This window comes from Vanessa atalanta, chromosome 21, assembly GCF_905147765.1.
Source record: "Vanessa atalanta chromosome 21, ilVanAtal1.2, whole genome shotgun sequence".
Taxonomy (NCBI): domain Eukaryota; kingdom Metazoa; phylum Arthropoda; class Insecta; order Lepidoptera; family Nymphalidae; genus Vanessa; species Vanessa atalanta.
In genome coordinates, this window is record NC_061891.1 from 8,636,720 (window position 1) to 8,663,486 (window position 26,767).

General features: G+C 36.1%; 3 protein-coding genes across 5 annotated transcripts in view; 2 read left to right on the top strand and 1 right to left on the bottom strand.

Annotated features, from left to right (window-relative positions):
- The window catches only part of LOC125072494 (multidrug resistance protein homolog 49-like), a 32,640-nt gene extending 19,392 nt beyond the window's left edge, over positions 1–13,248 (top strand). The window contains exons 8-24 of one of the 2 annotated variants that reach the window (XM_047683149.1): positions 70–194; positions 686–875; positions 1,432–1,653; positions 2,240–2,481; positions 2,841–2,928; positions 3,146–3,354; positions 3,432–3,598; positions 3,876–4,159; positions 4,711–4,862; positions 5,722–5,836; positions 7,346–7,595; positions 8,035–8,230; positions 8,688–8,850; positions 8,953–9,147; positions 9,500–9,709; positions 9,787–9,933; positions 10,468–13,248. In XM_047683149.1, coding sequence (XP_047539105.1) covers positions 70–194; positions 686–875; positions 1,432–1,653; positions 2,240–2,481; positions 2,841–2,928; positions 3,146–3,354; positions 3,432–3,598; positions 3,876–4,159; positions 4,711–4,862; positions 5,722–5,836; positions 7,346–7,595; positions 8,035–8,230; positions 8,688–8,850; positions 8,953–9,147; positions 9,500–9,709; positions 9,787–9,933; positions 10,468–10,707 — 3,195 coding nt within the window. In that variant the 3' untranslated portion in view covers positions 10,708–13,248. The remainder of the gene's footprint in view (positions 1–69; positions 195–685; positions 876–1,431; positions 1,654–2,239; positions 2,482–2,840; positions 2,929–3,145; positions 3,355–3,431; positions 3,599–3,875; positions 4,160–4,710; positions 4,863–5,721; positions 5,837–7,345; positions 7,596–8,034; positions 8,231–8,687; positions 8,851–8,952; positions 9,148–9,499; positions 9,710–9,786; positions 9,934–10,467) is intronic. The other variant, XM_047683150.1, reaches the window with a different exon arrangement.
- A 1,602-nt stretch (positions 13,249–14,850) lies between these two features.
- On the bottom strand, positions 14,851–21,391 carry LOC125072464 (probable pyruvate dehydrogenase E1 component subunit alpha, mitochondrial). Its single transcript, XM_047683096.1, has 8 exons — positions 21,226–21,391; positions 21,043–21,117; positions 20,588–20,756; positions 18,762–18,985; positions 18,441–18,612; positions 17,596–17,745; positions 16,584–16,759; positions 14,851–15,449 (listed from the first exon to the last, which is right to left on the bottom strand). The coding sequence occupies exons 1-8, from the start codon at positions 21,277–21,279 to the stop codon at positions 15,270–15,272; spliced, it is 1,200 nt and encodes a 399-aa protein (XP_047539052.1). The 5' UTR covers positions 21,280–21,391; the 3' UTR covers positions 14,851–15,269.
- A 450-nt stretch (positions 21,392–21,841) lies between these two features.
- On the top strand, positions 21,842–26,767 carry LOC125072465 (AN1-type zinc finger protein 2A-like). 2 transcript variants are annotated; one of them, XM_047683098.1, is made up of 7 exons: positions 21,842–22,078; positions 22,199–22,241; positions 22,725–22,911; positions 23,375–23,529; positions 23,929–24,031; positions 24,216–24,362; positions 24,405–26,767. In XM_047683098.1, the coding sequence occupies exons 1-6, from the start codon at positions 22,024–22,026 to the stop codon at positions 24,354–24,356; spliced, it is 684 nt and encodes a 227-aa protein (XP_047539054.1). In that variant the 5' UTR covers positions 21,842–22,023; the 3' UTR covers positions 24,357–24,362; positions 24,405–26,767. The 2 variants fall into 2 exon arrangements, with proteins under 2 accessions (XP_047539054.1, XP_047539053.1); XM_047683097.1 differs by having other exon boundaries at positions 24,216–26,767.

Sequence of the window (26,767 nt, forward strand, 5' to 3'; positions counted from 1 at the left end):
AGAAAAAATTTACGGCTAATATATTTTCTCTTGGACAAAGGTTAATATTTATGACATAAAAACCGTCAGGTTCAATCGTCGTTGACGTCACAAGAACTGAAGGCGTACAGCGTCGCCGGCGTCATCGCGGAGGAAGTTCTCTCTTCCATCCGAACCGTGGTCGCCTTTGGGGGGGAAGAAAAAGAGATTGATAGGTTCGAAATTGTATTATTCGCAAGCGTTATTATTATTATTATTTCTTTATATATATACATATAATTAAATTGGAGTGTCTGTTCGTAATATTAAAATAACCGCGTTTTATTAAATGCATGTGTACACGGTACATATTAGGTATATGTAATAATATTTTTTTACAATTTTTGTCTATTTGTCTGTCTGTCTTTTTGTTCGGCTAATATCTAGAACGACTGGACCGATTTTGACGGGACTATCACTGGCAGATAGCTGATGTAATAAGGAGTAACTTAGGCAACTCTATTTTAGATTTATAGGGAAAAATATTAATAAAGTCACGCTTTTTTATTAAATTCAAACACGCACGAAGTCGCGGGCACAGTTAGTCTTTATATATAATAAGGGTATATAATATAATATATATCACCACACTAGTCACTGTAATTTGATATGACTTCTTATAATTCATTCAAACATTCCAATAATAAGAACTTATCCCATTTTACAGATATCAAAAACGTCTCGATCCAGCTAAGAAAACCGGTGTAAAAAAGGGGGTGTATTCGGGTATAGGTAGTGGTTTTATGTGGCTTATTATCTACGCTACATACGCGTTGGCCTTTTGGTACGGTGTGGGTTTGATCTTGGATAGCCGGCACGAAGAAGAACCGGTGTACACTCCAGCTGTTCTGATGATTGTAAGCAGGCTATTCATTTTAAAAATATATATTTAAATGCGAAACATAATTCATTTAATCGTTTCATCGTCAGCATAATTTTCTCAATCAGCTAAGTCCGAGCAAGATACGTTATTACATCATACTATTACATGTCCTGAGTAACATATAACTGGTAATATGATGGATAATATAGATATTCTAACTTCTTCCATTTATTCTAACACTTACAGCTTAATATTATCATTTTCTGGTCTGAATCCCAATTTGTAGTCTGATATTAATCATTATCAAGACGGCCCGTAGGTTAGAAAACGTAAATTTTAACTAAACTTGCTGATTTAATTCCGGAGAAGCACCACTGAATTTTTATGTGCTTTTTGATCTTATAATTCATCTCACGAACGGCGGTGAAGGAAAACTCCTTATGGAAATTAAGTCTCATTAAAATAACTTCAAAACGTTCTTCAATAAAGTTATTTCAATTATAACACAAACACAAAATCCGGCCTCCAGTCGGACGCTTCTCTTGGGGAACGTTTCGGGATAAGTGCAACCTTCTGAATGTGTTGAGCAGATCTTCTTCAGCGTCCTCCAAGGCGCGCAGAACGTGGGGCTGACGGCGCCGCACCTCGAGGCCATCGCGAGCGCGCGCGCGTCGGCCGGCGCGATCTTCGCCGTGCTCGATCGGAAGCCCACTATAGACAGCTTGTCGACTGAAGGCAGTAAACCTGTACTGGAGGGTGATATGGAGCTCAAGAACGTGTATTTTAGATATCCAGCTCGACCTGACGTTCAGGTATCTTACAATATTTGTTTCTTAAGAAAATAAAATTCAAAAGTAATTAATATCTAATGAATCTATAAGCTACTTGATCATGTGTAATATGTATGTATATCTAGAGTATTTTTTCAATTATTAAAAGATGGAGGAATTCGATACTATTTTAGGCATTAGAATTCGTAAATTAAGTTAACACGATTACAACAACTAATCAGCAATACTTGTCTCTTGTTGCGCAATTTAAGCCCTTACAAACTTTTTGCATTAATAGTGTTAACTTTGTGCTGTATTATCTGAGTGAGCTCTCTCTCAGGTGTTGTATTACTGTTATCAGATATTAATTATTTTCCGGTTTAAGCGTCGCGTGAGTCTGTGTAAAGACATGTGATTCATAACATCTTAAATACAGTGTTGACAGCGTACTTACGGTGTAGGGAGGGATTTAGGTTTATTGAAGTACTGTGATTCTATAGCCTTTTAACATTCCAACAGCTGGACCATTTCCTTTTTTGCCTTCCTAAAATAAAGTTACTTCATAAAAAAAGTAAAAACCATGCGAACGTTTAATCCAAATTAAATAGTTAATTAATTTTTAAAATAGGTCTTAAACGGACTCAGTCTGAAGATAAATCGTAACGAGACGGTAGCACTTGTCGGTGCGAGTGGCAGCGGCAAGTCCACAGTACTGCAGCTCTTGCAAAGGATGTATGATCCAGACTTGGGATCCGTGACCGCATCGGACAATGACCTCAGAGATATCAATGTGCGACACTACCGGGGTCACATCGCAGTCGTTGGCCAGGAACCTGTTCTTTTTGCTGGATCTATTAAGGAGAATATACGGTGAGTAGTATTCACATGTTGTGATGTTCCAAAAACTCAATTTAATCATCCTTGATCGAATATGACGACCTCCGTGGTCGAGTAGTGTCTACATCATTTTTCATGGGTACGCACTCCGAGGTCAAGGGTTCGATTCCCGGCCGAGTCCATGTAGAAAAAGTTCATTCGTTTTGTATGTTATCTTGGGTCTGGGTGTTTGTGGTACCGTCGTTACTTCTGATTTTCCATAACACAAGTGCTTTAGCTACTTACATCGGGATCAGAGTAATGTATGTGATGTTGTCCAGTATTTATTAATTATATTCATTTATTATTTATTTATTTATAAGTTATTGTTTAAATTCTTTTTTTTTTATTAGTATGAGCAATCCTACCTGCACGGACGAAGAAATCGTTATAGCATCAAAGCAAGCATACTGTCATGGCTTCATCAGACATTTACCTAATGTAAGTTTGTACATGATCGTGTAAATAAAACATTTTTATTTTTTATTTTAACAAGTTTTCGATACTCAGAACTATTAAGATTCACAAAATGAACTACATCACTGGATGCTACATATATATTTTAGCTGTATTTTACCAAGAAACTCATTAACCCGTTTACATCATATTTAGAAACCATACTATGAGGTTATCTTAATATCAAAAACAATATTAACAGGGATATGATACCATGATTGGAGAAAGAGGCGCTCAACTATCTGGTGGACAGAAACAGCGAATCGCAATAGCTAGAGCGTTGGTCCGGAAACCGAAAATTCTCATCCTCGACGAGGCCACTTCAGCTCTTGACTCGCAGAGTGAGGCAAAGGTTCAGAGAGCTTTAGATGCAGCTGCGTATGGAAGAACCACCATCATGGTCAGCCACAGGTAATTCATAGAATTTTACCAATTAGATTATGCTAGTTAAAATACACAAATCTTATGACTAAAATCTCCTTTTAAAGATTAGCAACGGTGCTAAATGCGAATCGGATCGTTTTCATTGAAAAGGGTGAAGTAGTAGAAGAAGGTACTCATGAAGAACTTTTAAGTCTAAGAGGTCGATACTATCAATTGGTACTGGAGAACGAGCCAAGCATCGCACCTGATGGAAACACGGGTGCCCCAAAAAGTAAGTACGAATATAATAATAATTTCAACGCTCAGTAACTGCACATTGTATTTAATATTTTTTGCATCAACCCTTACATTCCAAACAGCTAAACAGTTCCTACTAACCAGTAGAAAAACTGCTTAAAAATATTGTTTAGTTTTCCAGTGTAGTATCGGCATGCATTTTAAGTCACGCACTTTCACAAGCAATCGACATGACGATAATTATGGCACGATTCTTTTTCAGATAGGATTTCCAACGTAGAACTAACATTCTAACTGTTAAAAATTCACAGCTAACTTTGATCCAACCACAGATGCCAAAATGAGAAGATCGAAACTTCAAAAGATGGTTTCCCTCGATTCGATGAAGAGTAATTCAATGGAGGAAGAGGATTCAGGTTCTGAGGACAGCGTAGTTCTCGACGAAAAGGAGGAAAAAGAATTCGAGCCGACAACATGGCAAATCTTGAAATTATGTGAACCGGAAAAACATCTTATGGCCATAGGAATTATAGCGGCTATTGCTGTGGGATCTTCATTTCCGTGTTTTGCTATCCTCTTCGGTGAAACATATGGTGTAAGTAATTTAATCATATGTTTGTTTTATTTAAAAATTGAGCAAAGAAAGCCTGATCTAAAGTAACTCAGGATTATACCCAAAGTGTATTCGAAAATGTGGTTATGTAGGCGTTTTTTTATTTAGTAACTACATTTTTTTTTATGATTTAGTAAGACGGATGGACTTGATGGTAAATGATCCTCCTCGCCCATAGATATTACAATACAACTAAATTATAACAATTCCTTACATCACAATAAAACCAACCTTTGTAACTAAGATGTTATGTAGCTCACTTACCACATATACCGGAACACAACAATGCTAAATACTACTGGTAGTAGAATATCTGATGAGTCGGTGGTACCCATAAAACCCTACCACCAAGCAATGTGCCCTAGACTCTGGCTTAACTTCTGGTACTAAGATTTATTAGATTTTAAACACATCATAATGTTTCTATTGGATATTATTTAAAAAACTGTATCAAAATCTATTAAAATATTTGAACGCTATATAATAAATACTCTTGATAGCATGTTTTGGTCTAAAGTATTTTTCTATTACAGTTATTAGAAAGTAAGGATGAAGACTATGTTCGTGGTGGTACCAACATCATTGCCATACTTTTCTTACTAGTAGGAGTGTACACTGGCATCGGTATTTTCTTCCAAATCTTTGTTTTCAACATCACAGGCGTGAGGCTCACGGCTAGACTGAGGTAACATTTGTATTCTATTAAAAACATACGAATTAATTAATATCGACAAAAAATTTATAAAGCCGACAATTTAAAGCTGATTATCATCAGTTTCAACAACTGAATTTATTTATACAATACTCCAAATAATAATGTCCAATTAATATGCTAATGAGCCGAGATGGCCATGTGGTTAGAACGCATATATCTTAACCGATGATTGTGGGTTCAAACCCAGGCAGGCACCACTGAATTTTCATGTGCTTAATTTGTGTTTATAATTCATCTCTTGCTCGGCGGTAAAGGAAAACATCATGAGCAAACCTGCATGTGTCTAATTTCAACGAAATTCTGCCACATGTGTATTCCACCAACCCGCATTGGAGCAGCGTGGTGGAATATGCTCCAAACCTTCTCCACAAAGGGAGGGGAGGCCTTAGCCCAACAGTGGGAAATTTACAGGCCGCTAATGTGTAATATGTGAATTGTCAATTGCAGCCATTAAGTGAGTTTGCACCAAAAGAATAAGAAATTATTTACTGTATAAATAGTTTAATGAAAAAAAGTATGAAAATAACGACCATAGAAAATAATCTGCAAGGGAAAGTGATGAATAAGGATCACCAAAGCTTTAGTTTGATGTAAAAACTATCAGTCCACATCTATTATGATCGTAACCAAACATACAAAATAAACAATACAAGCACGTACATCTTGGCGACATTAATTTACTTTTAAATTAATTATATTTCTATTAACTTTTAATTTAACGAGATATTTTCAACATTTTCTTTTAAATTCTTTCATTATTCTTACCGTGCAATATTATCCTGATTTATGTTTGATGAGAATTATTGGCTATCAATACATTTATATATAGGGTAGCTGCATTTCGAGCGATGCTGCAACAGGAGATTGGTTGGTTCGACAACCCTCTGAACGGCGTCGGAGCGCTCTGTGCGAGGCTCGCCTCTGACGCTGCAGCAGTACAAGGTGTATGTATTAGCCACACAAATAGCATTATATCTTGTATATCATACTTATTAGTACAATAACTTAAGGCCAGCAACGCACCTGCAACTCCCCTGGTGTTGCAGATGTCCATGGGCGGTAGGTGGTAATCACTTTCCATCAGGTGAGCCTCGTGCTCGTTTGCCCACTATAACATTAAAAAAAAAAAAACTTACTTTGCAACAACGTCGAAACGTTCGAAAGAGTTGTGAACCAATTGTGCGCTTAATAATGTTATAGTAGTCTAAATCAGTGATGTACAATGTATCTGGAATATACTTTCAAATGAAGTATTTCAGACACCAGTTACAAAATACTTTCAAGATTTTTATCTGAAATACTAGATACAAAATAGGTATGTTCCAAATACTCTTTAAAGATAAAATACATTTGTATTAAAATAATATTTGAATGTACTTAAATTTCTTTGAGCCATTATCTGTGACTGTTTCTACAATATTTTATACTGTAATGGTCTGAATGTGTATCAGCTATCATCTCTGCAACTTTATCATATGTGTGAGCATCTTTGAATCTCCTTCAAGCGTTAGCTGCACTTTTACTCTCAAAGTTGTCACTTTGTATCCAGTGGACTGTTGCACCTAAATAACTACTAATAGAATAAGGCCAAATATCACCCGTACTGCAAGCAAACTCAACATTATTCAACCCAATCTTAACTTTTTTCAAATATCCATTGTACTCATCGCTAATTTTAGTTTTAACTGTACGATGGCACAAAACTCTTGGGAGTTTTGTTAATTGTACACCTGCAATCTAGCTCTAAAAGACTTTGACTCCACTTTTGATACTGGTGACACGATTAACTTGTCCAAATTAACAGATCTTGAAGCACTTGCAACATTTGTAAGAGTAGACCGTATTATTTTTTTAATAAATGTCACCACACCATAGAATCTTGTCATATTTCTTTGTCAATTATTGCATTGCTAAATTCAAACGTATTTTATCCGAAAAAGTATCTATAAAATTCTTAGATACAAAAAAATATATTTAAATATAAAATTCAAGATTAATTTTAAAAAAGTATTTTAGATACAATATGGAAATACGTCTTTTGTACGTATAGGTATACGTCACATTTCTGATCAATATTCCACATATTGATATTTGAATGCTTTTAGATTTATTACATTTAGGCCACTTTTTCGTCAGTTGTGATGTAAATCTTATCGAATGTTTTCAGATCTTGAACAATATTATCCTACTTTAAAAAAACAACAACAATCAGGTTGAAACCATCGTTGAAAGAGTCCTTACAAGTTAGAATATGAATGTGTGTAATTACATTTAAATTTTGTCTTTATAAATGTTAACCTAGAAACACCATCAGACTAAGGATGATGTGAATCTTAAACGTCTAATCTATGAATAAGTCAAAGTCGCGAAGCAGCTAGACTTATGATTTTTGGTCGGAGCACAAATTCGTCGAAAATATAAAACAGTCGTAAAACACATATTCTTAATCACAGGCCACTGGTACCCGAATTGGTGCGCTCATGCAAGCATCAGCCACCATCCTCATCGGTATTATGGTGTCCATGTACTACACATGGCGCATGACGCTAGTGTCCTTGATATCAGTGCCGATGGTCATAATTGCGGTCGTGTTGGAAGGCCGAGTGCTAGCCGAGGGCATCGCAACAATACGAGAAGCATCAAACAAAGCGACGACGATAGCTACGGAGGCTATCACCAATATTAGGACAGTGTCTGCGTTTTGTAAGTAATTTTAATAAATTAAATTATGCTACTCGTATCTGATATATCTACATTAATCCTAGAGTCTTGTGTACTTTTCCACTCAAACAAGCAAGCAAAAGGAACAGACAAAGAACTACTATTGCTTTCTTCGATATTTTAAAATAAAGAAAAAAAACTGAACTTGATTTAATTTTGTTTTCTTCTAGGTTCTAACCAAAATCTGTAATGTTGATTGTATGTTGCTATAATGATTGGACAATCTTCTTATTGCCATTATAATTATGGCCGTTATCGAATCAAATAATAACACGATAATGCTCTCGAAGTCGAACATAAAAAAATGAAAACTATCGTGACACATCCGTCACGGAGCAACGTTTTAATTTTGAACGGCTAGTCTGGCAGTATACATATAAGTGAAATCCGTGGGCTGTGAGCTAACCGGTGCGGGGCGCAGGCGGCGAGGAGGGCGCGCTGGCGCGGTACCGCGCGGCGGGCGGCGGCGCGCGGCGGGCGGCGCGCAGCAGCCTGCGCTGGCGCGGCGCCGTGTTCGCCTTCGGGCAGACGGCGCCCGTGGCGGGCTACGCGCTGTCGCTGTGGTACGGCGGCGTGCTGGTGGCCGACCAGCAGGTGCCCTACAAGGACGTCATCAAGTGAGTGCCTCTGGGGAGAGGTCGATTATTTCATTTCCAAAGATACTACTGCTAATGGTATGGCCGGTCTCTGTAATACAATACACTTAACGACCACTCCTATTCGTTCACTCCTTTCGGAACTTTCGAATGTCTCAAACCAGCTATTGGGAAGAAAATTTAATAAATACGATGTTTTCGACGGCTCGTGATCTCTTTTAATATTGTGGACTGTAGTCTGAAATCGAAAGTATATCCGAAGTGCTCCCGCCTCTTATACATATTACTCTTTTAAATAACGTTTAGTCGATAATACATCTCTTTATGATATGATTCTTATAATGGTAATGAGCCTTCAAGTGATTATGATGTTATCAATCTACGTATAAATGAATCCTCGCAAGTCGCAGGTAAACATTATGGGCAATGCTAATATAGTTTCTGAACAGAGAGATGTATTTATACGTACGATACCCAGAGTGTCAGAAGCGCTGATATTCGGCGCGTGGATGATGGGGCAGGCGCTGGCGTTCGCGCCGAACTTCGGCGCCGCCGTGCTGGCGGCCGGGCGCGTCATGACGCTGCTCGCGCGCCGCCCGCTCGTCGAGAGCACGCACGCGCCCTCCGTGCCCGACGCCTACGTGAGTGCACTCGCGCGCTCCTCGAGAGCGTTCGTCACGAAAATAATTAATTTCCTACATTTGACTTTGACTTTTGACCGTAGATCGTTTTCCAATTTTTAGGTAGCAGATGGCAAAATCCATTACAAGAACATAAATTTCCGCTACCCGACGCGGCGCGAGGTGCAAGTCCTGCGCGGCCTCTCCCTGCTCATTCCGTGTGGGAAGCGCGTGGCGCTCGTCGGGCCCAGCGGCTGCGGGAAGTCTACCCTCATACAGCTCCTGCAAAGATTATACGACCCGGACGACGGTCATGTGGTACGTTTTGTAGCGCTGAAGCCACGTTACAACAAGTTTCTAGTTTTAGATAGACTCAGTTTCTAAATTATAGTTGAACCGGCGTTAAATAATATTCTGTAACTCTCCCAAATAAACTTCTGAAAGGTGAATAAGATAAAACTAACAATACGGCACTACAGCGTATATCGCTAGAATATCACTGAGAATAATCAGAGACCATAAGAAATTATTTCAACAGCGGTTAGGGGCATCCCTCGTGTAGTGTCGCTAACATTACATTGGCTCAGTCAACATTTCAAATTAAACTTAGCAAAATAAAATACTAAGCTATTTGTGAAATGTAAATACTTAAGTAAGAGTACCATTTCAGTATTTAGACGACCACAGTATCGTCGGCGACATGCGGCTGACGACCCTCCGTCGCAACCTCAGCATCGTGTCGCAGGAGCCGGTGCTGTTCGACCGCACCATCGCCGAGAACATCGCCTACGGAGACAACACCAGGAACGTTCCGATTGAGGAGATCGTCATCGCCGCGAAGGCCGCCAACGTGCACTCGTTCATCGCCGCCTTGCCCGATGTGAGAAACGAATCAGCGAGTCGTCGCACTCGGCCGATAGCGAGCTACCCCCGAGTAACGCCACCGTTCGCCGACAGGGCTACTCGACGCGCATCGGGCAGCGCGCGTCGCAGCTGTCGGGCGGGCAGAAGCAGCGCATCGCCATCGCGCGCGCGCTCGTGCGCGACCCGCGCGTGCTGCTGCTGGACGAGGCCACCTCCGCGCTCGACACGCACAGCGAGCGGGTAACGCGCGCGCACGCACGCACACGCGCACACACGCTCACACGCACGCACACACGTCACCACTAACTACGCTCTCGATCGCTTGCGTTCATCATAGACTTAGATAGAAGAAACAAATTGATCAGCTTATGATATTTGTAATTAACCGTGAGCAGTAAATGCCCAACGATGGAGATAGACTACAATGTTCCAATGGTTTCAGGTTACATACATACATACATCCGTACATTATAATATCTCCATATGCCGCTGAGCATATGGAGATATTATAATGTACGGATACTGTACGCATACGGTACGCATACGGATGCTGATAAGACACATGAGAAATCAAAGGTTGAAACCAAGATTTTTGGTTAAATTGCACTAAGCTGTGTCATCTCCTTTACTTCAGAACTATCAGAACTTTTGACTTTTTATGTTATTTTTATTTATTCCGAGTGAATTATTTTGCGTAATTAAACTGTCAATTAAATTCCTCATCCCGAATTTATTGTTCTAGCTAATAAAACTTTATTATTGTTTCCTTTGAAGGTGGTCCAAGAAGCCTTGGACAGAGCGAGTGAAGGCAGGACATGCCTCATTATCGCCCATCGCCTCGCGACCATACAGAACGCAGACGTCATCTGCGTCATAGACCAGGGTGTGGTCGCGGAAATGGGCACCCACAAGGAACTTATCGCTCTGAAGAAAATATATGCAAGATTATACGAGTTACAATGCGGCTTCGTTGAGGAGAGTGAGGAAAATTTGGAAAACGAAGAAAATGCTTAAGCTTACACACCAAATGAACTCCTTAATGCTGACTTAAACTATAACAAAAGATAAACTTCGCTGCGGACTAATTGTCAAACAAATCAACCATTGTATTCAAACTAAACCTTCTGAACTAAATAATTTGACTTTAATCTGAACGATCAAGCTGAACTAGCAAGCGATGATGCAATAGGGCACTGAAAGTCGTGTTTAGTCAATTAATTTAACTGAATTCGCCGAGCGTTTTGCAAACTTAAGGAGAGGTAAGTTATACATTTGAATTGTGTACGACAGAATATATTGAATAACCTGCTATTACCCGCCCTCTTTGCTGGGTAGTAAATTAAAAAAAAAAGTGTCACAATCGACGAAATGCAACGGACATTAATTTAATCTAGGGACGATTCAACGTCGATTGATCATAGCCTGATAACAATTTTATTTTATATATTTATTTTACATATAAATAAAGTATACTTTATATATGTATACTTTGTATATTGTGGCTGGTGTTTGACAATTAATCTGCCGGTTTGATTGTAATGCCTCTATTAAGTAAGTAAGATTGGATTTAGAAGAGGACGATGATAAAGTTACTGCCTTCAAAATCATGAGATTTTGATATTTTTATTGAAAAAGTCAATAATTATATTTATCAATATTAATTCTTGCACTGTAAATAAGAAAATAATAAGCTTACTTTTAAAAAGTGCAACATTCAAATTAAATGCTGGCAGACTTTAAAGTGACCTTTGCCTCAATTTTAAAATATGTAAATAACGTTCTGAAATTAGTTTTTTAAATATGGAACCTTCTTCGTTGCTTCATGTCATCCATTTTTAATTTTAGGCATGTATGTACCTAAGTGTAAAACAATATTGTAAAAAGTTATTCGAATAAATAAAATAAGTTAGTCGAATAATTAAAATAAAATAAATTGTTATAAGTGTATAGTGTAGTTAGACTTCAATAATTACGTGATTTGTTTTTCTAGTCACTTTCTTAATATTAGTAATTATTTAGCTCTTAGAAAACATTTTAATATAATAAATATAAATTTTATTGATTTACCAAAATTTTAACAATAATTTCGTTCAATTAATTGGCGTGACAAACATAATGTACAAAAATTGCCTTAAAATATATATTGTAAGAAATAATCCTCTAAAATTCCGTTGCTTATCTGTGTATTGTATAATACTAACTATGCATACCAGTGTTGCAGAACTATCGATAGTATCGATAGCTCTCTGTAAGCAATACTATTGGTAGCAGCTATACTATTGATACTATCGATAGTATCGATAGTTTAGGTTAAAAGTAATACTATCGATAGTATTGCTCATGGGGAGCTATTGATACTATCGGTACAATCGATACTATATTCTATCGATATACTATTGATACGTGACAATACTATCGATAGACTATCGATACTATCGATACGTAACAATACTATCGATAGACTATCTATACTATCTCCTTACTATCGATAGTGGGCTATCGATATGCAACACTAATGCATACATTTTATATAAATCCATATATTTACAAATAACTTATTTTAAAATGTTTATATCGTTGAAAAAAATGTTATTAAGTTCTTAAATAATAATTTAAGGTTTATAGGTAGCTCACATGATTTACTTACAACTCTAATAAACTTCTATAGTTAATACTAAACATTCCCTCCAACATTTCTCGAACCTACAATCCTTCACATTCCTTTAGTAAAAGACGTTACCCTTAAGTGAAATTTAAAAGACATTAATTTAAAAAGTATTTTTTGTATTATATCCAAAGAAATGTCACGATCGTGTGTGATTAAAAAATGCAAATTTTTGTCGTTACTTTGTTGATCAACATTTAACCTTAAAGCCCAGAATAAATTCCATTTTCCCGCTTTTATGATTAGGTACAATGTTATTACCTCCACATTTACGCGCGATCGCGAAACATGAGAGTAAATGTAGAACAAGAACAGATTCACGTAGTCTTCGCGGCTCCTGCACGTCAATCGCATCCTTTTCCCATATTTTTGTCAGTTTTTTTTGCTCTGTGAGTAAGGACGCACAAACATTAAATATATTAATGTGTCTTTCTGAACAATACACTAGAACTTTTGGGAGAACAGAACAGTGCAGGACCGGATTTAGAAGTCTGGCCCGGGGCCACAAAGGAGTGGAGGCCAAAGGCAACAGGAGTCTAGTTATTTGTAATTCAAATTAGTTTGTAAAATAATAATTAGTCTCTAATTCTTATTTTACAAACTAATTTGAACAATTTCCTTTCTATCAGTAAAGATTGTCAAAAATGTATTTACTCTTTGTATCAGTACCTATCATTTAAAACGGTAATTAGTAATATTATTATAATTTGATTAAATCCAAATACCTAAACATTATATTAAATTAAAAGTGTTAAATCGTCGGAACCTCTATTGTGGTGGCAACTCTCTTGTGGAGGTCCCACAGCCCTGCCTTAAATCCGGCCCTGGAACTGTGTGTAGCGTGATTCGAGCCGGGAATGTCCTTTAGAACTTATATCTGAAGTTTTAAACAACTGTGAATATTAGATTTTAAATTAACATGGTTATTTTTATTACTAACAGTATTTAAAACGGGATATTTACCATGTTTTTTATTTTTATTTGTTGGAGCTCGATATTTCGACATTATCTACGAATGTCTTGTTCACGAGACTCTCGTGAACAAGACTTAGTTACTGTGAATATTCTCCTGTTATTAAAGTCTATTAAAAATATGTACTTTAAATTGTATAGAGAATTATTTTAACGACAATATACAAGTAAGTATAATAGTCATTGTTAATTTTAGCTGAATTGTGCCTTTATACGAATCATGTGACTTTTGATGCCTCATATAATTTGCCTAGATATATAAGCTAATAAAAAGTATACTGCGTGATTTAAAAAATCTATCTAAATCGCTTTAATATTTCTAGCATTTTTAGCAATAGGAAGTGGATACAAAAGCTCAATAAATAATTGTGATTACGAAATATTTTGATGAAATCAGGACGTCTGTACTACGTTTAATGTATTAGCCAACTTGTAATACGTAGGGTTATAATCAAAATAAATTGTGGAATTTAAGATTTCGTTTCATTTTCGACAAAAAAATCAAATTCTCTTTACTTTGTGCTTTTTAATTCCTAATTCAAACCTAACTAACAAGCTTCTTAACTTCAAGGACGAAGGAAGGATTTTTTTATGTATAAATTTTGGAAAATCAGAAGAAACGACGGTACCACAAACACCCAGACCCAAGACAACATAGAAAACTAATGAACTCTTTCTACATCGACTCGGCCGGGAATCGAACCCGGAACCTCGGAGTGGCGTACCCGTGAAAACCGGTGTACACACTACTCGCCCACGGAGGTCGTCAAAGCATATCTTCATGAATGCTGTATGTAATTTATCATTTTGTTTGAAGTGGCTATCGTACAGTCAGCATCATATATAAACTAACACTTAAGATTAGCAAAAACAAAGAAACGTCTAAAGTTATCAATAATATTTGTACAACCAAAGTCGTCTAAATATTGAATACACCCGTTTTCCCCAAATGTATCGGACCTCCTTAAAATGACCTCCTTAAAATGTCGTAGTTCCTTTAAATGGTAACAAGCAAAGCGCCAGTTGTTTCTAAACATTAAAAGTATCCAAAAACATGGAACATACCATGAAAACAAACCTTATCGTAATACATTTTAAGCATATCATCATTTATATATGATTCTGGCTGTACAACAAACTAAATGTATGATAGCCCACTTAGTTTTTCATGTGTTTAATATATATTTATGAATGACCTCGTGCTTGGTGGTGGTTTTGAGGAAATATCGTCACATGTTCAACCAGTACTGTCTTTACCATAAAGGTCCACGGCCTCGGGCCTAGGGCTCCCATTCGGCTCTAAAGGCAGATAAATCCGGTTATACTCTCATTAAAAAAATTACAGTATTTGTCCTTAGTTGCAGGTAGCAGGCAGTAGGTAGTATCATTAAATCATTATTATTTGGCCCATAGTGTCATGTGCCCTAGGCCTCGGAATAGGCAAAGACGGACAGAGAGAACACTTAGCGCGGCAAAACGGAAAGTAACGCGGATTTTTCAAAGCAATAAAACCAAAAACATATTTAATAAGAATATTTTATAAATATTTATTACCCTTAACGTAGAACAAAATTGCAATAACATGCGTATACTTTTGACGACATACAAAGTGGCAGTTTCAATATGAACAAAAAATAAACAATGAATAAAAAAAAAAAAACGATTTCAAAAGACGTCGCAAAATCGATTAAACAATCGATACTTTTTAATTATCCTAACTCTCTATATATTTTAACGTCGCCTGTAATTTTTTAAATAAACTAACATTTCTATAAGATCTATACATCCAAAGAGTGTAAATGACTTCTATCACTCCGCCGCAACGGTCATCCAACACGGCAATACAGTTTTATTCGATTCGTCGAATGATGAATTATTGAAATAATTTTAATATATATATACAAGAAAGTGATCAGCAGCGGAATAGTGGCGGGTGGGATCAGTTGCGCGCCACGACGTCGAGGTGGCGCAGCGGCGCGGCCGGCGTGACGCCGCGGATGTGCGGCTCCAGGTTGCTGTAGTAGATGTCGCCGGACAGCTCCTCCACGCCCACCTCCGGCTCCGACTTCGACAGTTTCGTCGCTTCGTCGACTTCTTTACGGACTTGCGTATCGATTTCCTGTTCAAAAAAATTTGGTTTACGGTACGGTAGTATTGGAATCAATTACAATAATTCGTGTTAGCGCTTTTTGCGATTCCATCTGGGTACCGCCCACCCGTCACATATTCTTCCGCCAAGCAGCAATGATTAGTATTGTTGTGATGTTTCGAAGGGTGAGTGAGCCAGTGTAACTTAATATCTTAGCTCGCAAAGTTGGTGGTGCATGGATGTAAGCGATGATATGTTTTACAGCGCCAATGTCTACAGGCGGTGGTGACCACCTACCGTCAGGTGGTCCATATGCTCGTCCGAGTGCCTATTACATAAAAAACCAACTTTAGGTAGCAAAACTTAAACATTGGGTTTAATTTAATTATGTATTTTAGATTCTATGATTGCATTTTTCGTTTGTAGTACATTCACTACGTTTTGTAGTGTAGTCACCGTCGACATTGGGGTGATACTGATCACTTACCATCTGATAACACCTTTGTCTCTCTTTTCATCGACCTAATTGTTACAAATATGTAACTACTTAAATAGAAGTAGTAATTGTCTATGAAATCATCTTATTATCTTTGTTTGAATCTTTTTTTTTTTATTATCCTGACAGACATATGACTCCACTCCACCTGTTGGCAAGTGGAAGTGGAATCCAAACGCGAAGACGACTAGTAGTCTTAATAATTTGACAGTACGTCAGAAGGCTGTGTGTAGGGTCTGTGCCGGTGCCCTACAATACTACGAATTTGAATACAAAATATTTTAAGGCATTTTGGAACTGAGGAACTGCTGTTACTCATTTATCAGTGCGGACGTGATTTGCTACTGTGTAATTTCAGTGTTAAATGTGAATATCATTTATGGATAAGAACAATTTTATAAGTCAATTACACAAAATATTGCCTATAACAGAACGAAAATACATGATTATGTACATACATAGAATTTAATAAAATAGTTCCCTTTTGATTTACTCCTGAGTCGAATTGTTCATAATTTCTTTTTGGTATAGCTCTTTTGCTAGAGAAATGTAATTTTCGATATACTTTGATAAAGTTCAAAAGTATTCTGCAAGCGCACAGATTATATAATCATGGACACTAAAGACTTCGTGTGACGATAAAGCGGTAACACATATATGAATATTACCTTGAGCTGGTCCGGAGTAACGAGCTCGTTGGAGAGGATCTTCTCCTTGAAGGAGGTGATGGGGTCGCGGGTCTGGCGCACCTCCTGCACCTCGTCGCGCGTGCGGTACGACGTGCCGGGGTCCGACATGGAGTGCCCCGAGTAGCGGTACGTCTCCATCTCCATCACCAGCGGCCCTGCGGAACCACACGTACTCCACGCGTGAGCCTCCTCTACGGTGACGCGCCTCATTGTGAGCGGGCACCCAATATAACCCTCCCTTGCATAGCCAATGCATCAGCAATCATGAGAACTGAGATATTATGTCCCTTGAGACCTTTACACTGGCTCACTAGCCATTAAAATTGGAACACGAAGTATTGCTGTTTGGCGGTAGAAAATATGCTAAATGGGTTAAGGGTAGAGAATGGATAGTTAAGGTTACAGTAAACAGTTCAGCTGGTTTGAATTACGCTTTACCAATTACCGAACTACATTTAGATGATATTTAGATGATGCCATCGTAAGCAAATTTCTTTAGCTTTTCCAATTTTTTAAAACAAGCAGCAACGACTAAATCCACCCCACCGAAATTAGCATGCCCTACGCCAACTTCCCAACACCTATCTACTAACTAATGCTTAACCGTTAACTTCTTATGGTCTGTTGCCATTGACCTTTATTTAAAGCAGAAATCTTTTTTTTACGACATTGGTTAGCGGACGAGCATATGGGCCACCTGATGGTAAGTGGTCACCACCATCCTGTAGGCGCACCACCACCACCACACCACAAAGGCGCTGTAAGAAATATAAACCATTACTTACATCACCTATGCGTCACCAACCTTGGGAACTAAGATGTTATGTCGCTTGTGCCTGTGATTACACTGGCTCACTCGCCCTTCTAACCGGAAGTTATTTGGCGGTAGAATATCTGATAAGTGGGTGGTACCTACCCAGACGGGCTTGCCCAAAGCCCTACCACCAAGTATTTATTTCCTACATATTACCAAATAGTAAGTAAGTCCTACCTTTCCCGCTAGTGCAATAATCGATGGCGAACCGCGTCGCCTCCCGGGTGGCGATGACGTCCATGCCGTCCACCCAGATGCCGGGGATGTAGTCTCCTCGGCTGTAGTAGTCGGAACTGGCGGACGCCCGGTCCACGCTTGTGCCCATACCTTAGTAAATTTATATTCATACATTAACAGCCTGTAAATTTCCCACTGCTGGGCTAAGGCCTCCTCTCCCTTTGGGAAGGTTTAGAGCATATTCAACCACGTTGCTCCAATGCGAGTTGGTGGATACACATGTGGCAGAATTTCGTTGAAATTAGACACATGCCGGTTTCCTCACGATGTTTTCCTTCACCGCCGAACACGAGATGAAATATAAACACAAATTAAGCACACCAAAATTCTAACACCGGGCCCATCTCGGCTCTATATTAGTGGCGGTAAATTAATATTCCTCATAATGATTTAAAAACATTGTTTATCCAACTGAAATATGGTGGCTCTGAGGACCTTGAAACTGAAACTGACGTAAACAGGATATCAAACGAAACTACCGATAAAATATTAATTTTAAACAATGAGACAGATGCATGTCACTTATATACTACTATGTACTACAATCACAAGTATAAATGAAAATCGGAAAACCGTAAATTTGTGGTTACACCGGTGTCTGTTTGTCTATCTGTCTGGTCGTACAGAACCTTCAGTGGTCTGGTCCGAAATTACACTTCGAATTTGAAAAACACCAGGAAAGTATTGCGTAGAGCCTACATTGTTCAATAATATGTATACTGGGGCCATAAACTTATCGTACTTGTAAATTTTTGAAAGTCGTCGACAAGGCCCATTCAACTCACCGTAGCCGTTGTTCTCGCACACGAACACGCACGGCAGGTCCCACAGCTTGGCCATGTTGTAGGCCTCGAACAGCTGCCCCTGGTTGGCGGCGCCGTCGCCGTACAGCGCGAAGGCCACCCCGCCGTCGCCGCGGTACTTGTGCGCGAACGCCAGCCCCGCGCCCAGCGGCACCTGTCGGCGGCGGGGGTCAAGTCTCAGCGGACTCTACGCTCCATACATACATCCCGAATATGTATGTATGGTGGCGGAGACAGCAACTTAACCTATTGAGAATGTCTTAACAGAGAAGGAAATGGTACAATTCAATAATCATATCTTACCTGAGCTCCAACGATACCATTGCCTCCGTAGAAGTTTCGCCCATACAAATGCATAGAACCACCCTTGCCTCGTGAACATCCGGTTCTTCGTCCGGTTAATTCGGACAGAACACCGACCAGACTGACGCCCATCAAATGAGTCCATCCGTGACAACGATAGGCAGTGATAACAGAATCGACGTCACGCATTGCTGCACGCATACCGACCGCCACAGCTTCCTGACCTGAAGATGATATTAAGATTTTATTACGAATTTGAAAACAAAACACACAAATTTAAAACTAAAAAGATGATTTTTCTTTTCGCTGAAAAAACGAATTAACGAGTTTCCACTGAATTAAACGGGGAGTGCGTTTAAATAAAATACAACGGAATGCCCACTAAAAAACCAATGGTATCCTCTCCATCTCATCGGTGATCTATGCGACCTGACGTTAACGCTGGAGACCAACTCCTGAGGTTAGGTGAGGTGGAACCTCTCGCTTCCGAGCATAGCATTTATCATGCTCGGCATTGAGAGGTCTCTAACGATAATGGTAGATTTATCTATAACCTATTCCAAGCAGAGGACAAATAAATGTCGTTGACATTGAGTCGATGCAATGTTGTTGATTGAGATTTTGATTATGATGATAATCTAATCTATTCATTATGGATGTAGAGAAAGTTGCCATCAGAATTTTGGTACTAAAATGAAGTGGACAGAAGTAACCAATTGGCCATTGTATTATATATAAGAAAAGAGAAAGAGCTATTAACAAATATAAAGGAACATGTAAATCATCATATATTCCAATCGCAAAAGGACAAAAGCTTAATAAATAAAATTCTGATATGGAATTGATCATTGGTCAAGAGCTTAATATGATATTACTATTGATTCATCAATAGTAATATCATAATCTATGATATTACTATTGATTTTCGATAAAAAGGAGTTTGAAACATCAATGTGACACTGACACTGTTATTAGAATTTGTCTGAAATTAAAATGGCACAGATTTTAGCAAATCGCATGAAATATGTAAATCTAAGGTTACCATCTTCATTCCTGCTTTGATTGTAATTGACTATAGGTTTGTTTATCTTTACACCTTTGATTGAAATAGGGTACAGTACACTACTCTACTAAAAATCGCCTTTTAGTGGCTAAAATCGGATCTCATCTTTCATTTTATAAATGTTATAAAATCAAATATATACAGTAACATCAAATTGTAATATACATATATTCCAAATATACCTTGATAGCTATTTTTAGTTATCAATGAAAATTTTAAATGTGATAGCAATCAGTGAATTTAATCTTGGATGAGATAAGTTAACATAGGATTTAACAATTTCAATTTATACCAACTTAACAAACAAAAATAAATAGATCAAAATACATACATAAATATGTATATATATGTAATAAGATATGATAACTTGAAAAATAACAATATATTGAAGAAAATAATTGTGTGTGCACAAGTGAATAAATAAAATGGTGAACAAAATTAAATTCATTAAAGCCTCATTGCTATCAGCAATATCAGAGCAAACAAGTTTGAGATAAAATTGAAAATGTTATTGAAATATTATAATAGTAGATACACATAAAAACAAATATGCATTTTGCAATAATACATTTTACTTTTAGCATAAAACAATGATTTATATAAATAAACTAAATGTATTTTCATTATGATGAATTAAATAATAGTTGCTATATAAAAATAATTAATAATTGTAACCTTTTTTTAATGTTGCAATAATATAATACACAGTTTTACAATTTTTTTATCAAAGCCAGCTGAATATTTTAAATGTGTTTATAAATACCTGAATACAAATGGCAGAAACCACGAATAATCTTTTCCTTGTATAAATTTCCTGATGCTGTTTCAATTCTCCTGAGTGCTGCCAGTTTCTCATATAATTTGAGTGCATCTTCAGCTGTGAGTGTGGCTGATTGAGCAGGACCTTTATCCAATTTGTGGAGTTTATAAGGCTAAATATTTAAAAAAGAAATATATTTTTTAACTCAAAGCATTAATAAGTTATTAAACAGTGTTTAATTTTATTATTTTAATATTCATACAGAATTACAAATATTCCATTAAAATAGTATAGATAACAAGTTTACACTTGACATTTTGAAGGTTAGGTTACATAATTTAAATAAACTTTCACTAACTAGACACTGATATCAAAATTAATGAAATTATGAATAAATATTGACTATGTAATAACGTAGAAACAGTGCACTAATAAAAAAAATAATTAATAGAACTTACTTTAATTTCGAATGTAGCTTCAGATTTAGTACTATATTTTACGTTCGAAGTGGTTGCAACTGGGCCGGCCGCTTTCTAGAACACAAACACACGCCAATTATAACTCAAGACTAATAGCGGCACCAACGGTTCATTTATTTTCTTATTTTTTAAATTTTAATAAAAAAAAAACACCAAGCCCACCGTGATCGAAGTTCCGCTAAGGAGCTTAGCGGCAGAAGGGATGAGCTTGCTCATTGTTTTGATTATATTTTCGATAAACCCCAGATTTATTGAATACCCTATTTTATGGATTTGTTATTTAAATACAATTTTATTGTACTATCAAAAATCTTGGCCGACCCCAGACATATGTGATAGTGATGTGCGATGACAAGATGACAGCTTCTAAATGTCATACATAACTGTCACGGATATTTAGGACAAAAGGTCATTTGCATATGATCAGAAACAAATAGAGCTTATTAAAAAGTATCAAAAAATAATGTATGCTATATTTGATTATATTGAATATTTGTTTTCTTACATAAACAAGATTGTAGTAACGATAAGAATATATCTAAACAATTGTATAAATACGTATTTCATGCGATTTGCTAATAACTCAGCTATATTGTGCACTACTAAGAGTTTGTTGTTTGTCGTAATAATCTAAAGATAAATGTTGTTTTCTTAATTGTTAATTTAAAAATATGAAAAACAAGAGTAATAAATATTATGATTATATTTTCTTAATATTACTATGAATATTCTAGATATTTATAAGTTAAATGTCAGCCTGACGTTGACAAATAAAAGTTCCAACTTCCAAGTTAAATATGTCGTTTCATTGTTATTTAACTTTATTCGTCAAACAACGATGACTATTGTATGAGTGTCTAGCATATATACTGTTTTATTTCGTATTATTACGCCATTCTTAAATAAACTTTCAAAAGATTCAGACGCCTTAAGTTTAACATCGTTTTAATCACTTAAACAATGGAGTTTCCTCATATTGGAAAGAATTGTTCATATAAATCTTGTAATAAATTGGGTAAGTAACTTTTACACACCTTTTCTTTAATCTTTGTATAAAACTTTGAGTTATATTGTAAGTAAATCTGATAAATAGAATATTTGTTTTAGAAAAATTAAACAAAATTTTATTTTTCAGACTTTCTGCCAATGAAATGTGATGCTTGCAAGGATGTATATTGGTAAGCCTTGACTATAGAAATATTTCCGCATTTAATGTCAAAAAATAAATTATATGTAACAAATTTAGTTTAATAGTAATATATGAGTCATAGTCGTTCAATGAGTCATAATCATGACAGTTATTTTTTAGTAGGTATTACAATAAAATATATATGTGGGTAGAACCTACTAAAATAAACTGGATCCTGAAATTTTCAGATAATATTTATTAAAGTTGGTTTATTTATATATTATTCTCAATTGGTAATATTTACAAAATAAAAGTTTTTTTATTTTATTTAAAGACCATTTTTCTAGTGTATGACCTCAAAATATTAGTAACTGCATTCAAGGTTTATGAAGAACATTTCTATACACTCATGAATTATTTATGTATTATTCAAATAGTTTGTTGCAACACAATTAAAACTTATATATACATACAATTTATTGTAAGCAAAAATTAGTAGTCCATTACAGTAGAAATATGTTTACATTTGCAGCTCTGACCACTTCACATACATTAAGCATGAGTGCCCATCACCTAATGGAAGAGATGTGCAAGTCCCACAGTGTCCACTCTGTGGTGCACCGGTGCCTGGGAAGAGAGGAGAACCCCCTGATGTTGCAGTGGGTGCACACATAGACAATCAATGTACATCAGATCCTGCAAGGGAGAGAAGAAATAAGGTAAACTAACTCCATTGTTTTTGTCCAACTGAATATGAGGCAATATGATAATTTTATGATGTAAAATTAACACTCATATGCTTTTATAGTTTTATTTGTCCTAAATAATATTATATTTGTAAAAGAGGTCTTATTTGTTACAATCTTAAAGGATCATTATGAATTTGCATACACATTTTCAGAGACACAAATAAGAATGAATGATGAATGAAGAATATCTAAAATTTGTAACTAGTCACCTGCTGAACTGAATTTCAACTAACAATAAAACACCTTTAACACTTTGAAAAATAAGGATATTAAATATTTTCTACTATTAACTAGACCTAGATTAATATATATTTTTTTAAATATCACTTATGTAAAATTTTTGTTATATGCTCAGTCATATGCTGAGAAATCTTAGTACATTATGAAATAAACTTTTTTTTTATGATATCTCAAAACATCATGTATTTTACAGGTATTCACAAATAGATGCTCCTACAAAGGATGCAAAACGAAAGAGATGGTGCCCTTAGTTTGTAGTGAATGTGCACTTAATTATTGTCTTCGTCACCGACATGCCGCTGATCACTCCTGCGAAGGGAAATTAGCAGCTAAGAGAAGACAAGCCGCGTAAGTATAATTTAAATTTATATAAAATAAACATTTGTGATCCCTCTCTTAACATTAATTTTAATGATAAGAGCAAATCTAACACGTACAAGTAATGTTTGTGTGTTGTGTAAGAACAATGATGTATAAGTGAATAAATATTGATATTTATTTATTTTGACAATTTGTATAAAGTATTTCCGACAAAAGGTCAGTTTTGGTATTCCTTTTTAAATAAAAGCAAACTTAAAATGTGATGTCTATTGTGGTGATTAAAACCAGTAGTATTACAGAACTATGCCTACAACCAAGTTCTGATAGCAATACTTATCAGTGTACAGTTCTGTGGTAAAATAAAGGATGAGTGACCTGAACTAGTTTTTGTACAACTGTTGTAACATTGTTATTATTATTTCACAGTAATGCAGCGATGGCACGTTTAAAAGCGAAAGAAATTAATTTAACAAACGGAACAGCTGTCTCCACTCCTGTAACTGCATTCTCAGAAGTACAAGGAAATATGGTGAGGGAATCTGAAATAATTTATCATAAAACTTACTTTGTTGTGGTGCATACTGCATGATACAACTATAGTCAATACAGAATTTTATTAATCATTCATCAATTTAGCATTCAAGCAAACCAATGTTATTTTTTTCTTATTAAGGGACTAACTTGTTTACAATATATATGTTGTCAACTTCCAGTCGGAGGACGAGGCGCTGGCTCGTGCGCTGGCGCTGTCGATGCAGGAGCAGAACTCCGCCGTGCGCGACAACAACTTCGCGCGCGCACTCGCCCGACAGCGCGTCGGGGGGGAGCAGAACTCACGCTGCTCCGTGTCCTAGCGCGTCGGGGGGCAGCAGAACTCGTGCTGCTCTGCGTCCTAGCGTGTTGGGGGGGAGCAGAACTCGTGCTGCTCCTAGCACCGGCAGCACACGTGGGATGTCGCATAGTCACAGCTAGTTGCGTATGTTACGGCTAAATTTATTTCTCATAGATAAGCTACATACAAATTTATTTTTTATATTTTACAATCAAAACCAGACACTATTCCTGATGAATAAATCAATTGTCAGAGCGACCGGTTGAGCGGATTAGATATCCATGTGGTGCAGCGCCATCTTGCGGCGAATTACAACGTAGATAATTTAAGAAGCTCCCCATTAATAATATGTACTTTATTATATTAGTCTCAAACAGCCCAACATCCATTTTTATATTTATTATGTTACTGTGATATACAAAATGATTTCACATTTGACATGTACAGACGTTTTTAGAATACCATTGAGCTCGGACATGCTATTTGAATCTTAGCAGCTTTTATATTGTTTTTATATCTTTGATCATGTTACATATTGAATATTTATGTCATTAAAATACATTTTAGTTTCTAACAAAATCCATCAAACGATATGCAACTTATCAATGCCCTTACTCGTGTTATAAGTATGTCAATATAAAATTTATAACTTACTCGCTTAGCAGCCTATGCTATTTACGAAACAAAAAAAAAAAAAACAAATAGCATTTCTACATTTACATATCTTCTATATAAACTACCATTATTTCTTCACTATTTCTATTTTGGTCAATTATAAGAAGTTATGGACACAGTTTTTATGGTTACATTTTTGTGACAACTTGCCTCTTAGACATAGGTTAGTGTTAATCCCGCGCTACGACGAATTCGGAATAAAACAAAGATATAAAAACAACATAAAAACTGCTAAGATTCAAATAGCATGTCCGAGCTCAATGGTATTCTAAAAACGTCAGTACATGTCAAATGTGAAATCATTTTGTTTATCACAGTAACATAATAAATATAAAAATGGATGTTGGGCTGTTTGAGACTAATATAATAAGGTACATATTATTAATGGGAGCTTCTTAAATTATCTACGTTGTTATTCGTCGTTAGATGGCGCTGCACCACATGGATTTCTAATCCGCTCAACCGGTCGCTCTGACAGTTGATTTATTCATCAGGAATAGTGTGTGGTTTTGATTGTAAAATATAAAAAAATCATATACAACAATTGTAAAGGCTTTTCTACGTTAACAATTTAGCTGTAACTATTAATATGCTTAAATTAAATATTTCTAAGTCCAGCCGATAAAAGACACAGTAAAGTATAAAATTGTCCAATAAAGTGCGTTATAGTCTAATTCGTAACTATTTACTATAGATATATCATTGTCATGATGAAAATGCTTTAAAAACTAAAAAAAATATTTGTTTAATAGCACAATTGTAATTCTAAGCAATTAATTGTATTTTCTTAGTGCAACTGTACGATGGGAGTTCAACGTCGAATTTGAATATGTTTCTTTTATGTAATTTATAAATGAAACAATTTCAACACATAAAGGTTTTACTTCTCACTCGCACGTCACGTGTTTTGTCTCTTAAAATGTATAATGACCAAATAAAATAGTATCCTGTTAATTTTAAACTATATAAGCTTTGTAAATATTATTTTAGATATAATGTTTTTTATAAACTGTTATACGAATCACGTGCTTTGAATGTTAAACAATGGACATGATTATTATTGTTAATAATTGCATGAATTTAATATTTTAATGTGTTTTTAGTTAGATTCCGTTATCAGACAGACAACATAAGCTGGCAACACTATAAAAAACTGAATAACATTTTGTATAGATTAGAATATATAAAAGATTTTCGTCTTATGAGTACGTATAATATGACCAAGGACTTTGCCTGTGGTAGAGTTATGCATGAGGGGGTTTATGTGTAAGAAAGTGTATGGGTACTCTTGGTATTACCGTGTTTTGGTTTGAAGGGCGAATGAGTGGGTATAATTACAGGCACGAAATAAATAACATCTTAGGTCTGATATCTGTCCAGACATTGACGGTGTAAGACGTGATTTTATTTTCAGTTCCTTTGTTCAAAACTGACCACTTACAATTAGGTACATGTGCTCTTTAAGACTTTCTAAAACTAATTAAAGTAGAACCTTACACGGTGGTTAAATACAATGGCGTAAAATGAAAGATCATAAGTGTCTCTGAATGCAAATATGTATATTAAAATATTTACAATTCGAAATAACACTAATTGCAAGTTGTGCTGCTTCGTCCATTACCTGTGGTGACATTTAGACGTCAATGAGATACGGGATCTGATTATAACACAATGATTATTTGTCATTAATTTCTTATAATTATTGACATTTCTTGTATTTGATTTATTTTTAAATAAAGTTATTTGGTTTTAAGGTCA

Bases quoted from the DNA above. Each gene is read 5' to 3' on its own strand.
- LOC125072464 (XM_047683096.1), bottom strand. From the start codon at position 21,279: ATGAGCAAGCTCATCCCTTCTGCCGCTAAGCTCCTTAGCGGAACTTCG. The intron at 18,986-20,587 runs GTATTTATAAAC...TATCATCTTCAG, and splicing joins TTTCTGCCATTTGTATTCAG to GTCAGGAAGCTGTGGCGGTC. The intron at 18,613-18,761 runs GTAAGATATGAT...CGCCGCCGACAG, and splicing joins ATGGTATCGTTGGAGCTCAG to GTGCCGCTGGGCGCGGGGCT.
- LOC125072465 (XM_047683097.1), top strand. From the start codon at position 22,024: ATGGAGTTTCCTCATATTGGAAAGAATTGTTCATATAAATCTTGTAAT. The intron at 22,912-23,374 runs GTAAACTAACTC...TGTATTTTACAG, and splicing joins CAAGGGAGAGAAGAAATAAG to GTATTCACAAATAGATGCTC. The intron at 23,530-23,928 runs GTAAGTATAATT...ATTATTTCACAG, and splicing joins GCTAAGAGAAGACAAGCCGC to TAATGCAGCGATGGCACGTT.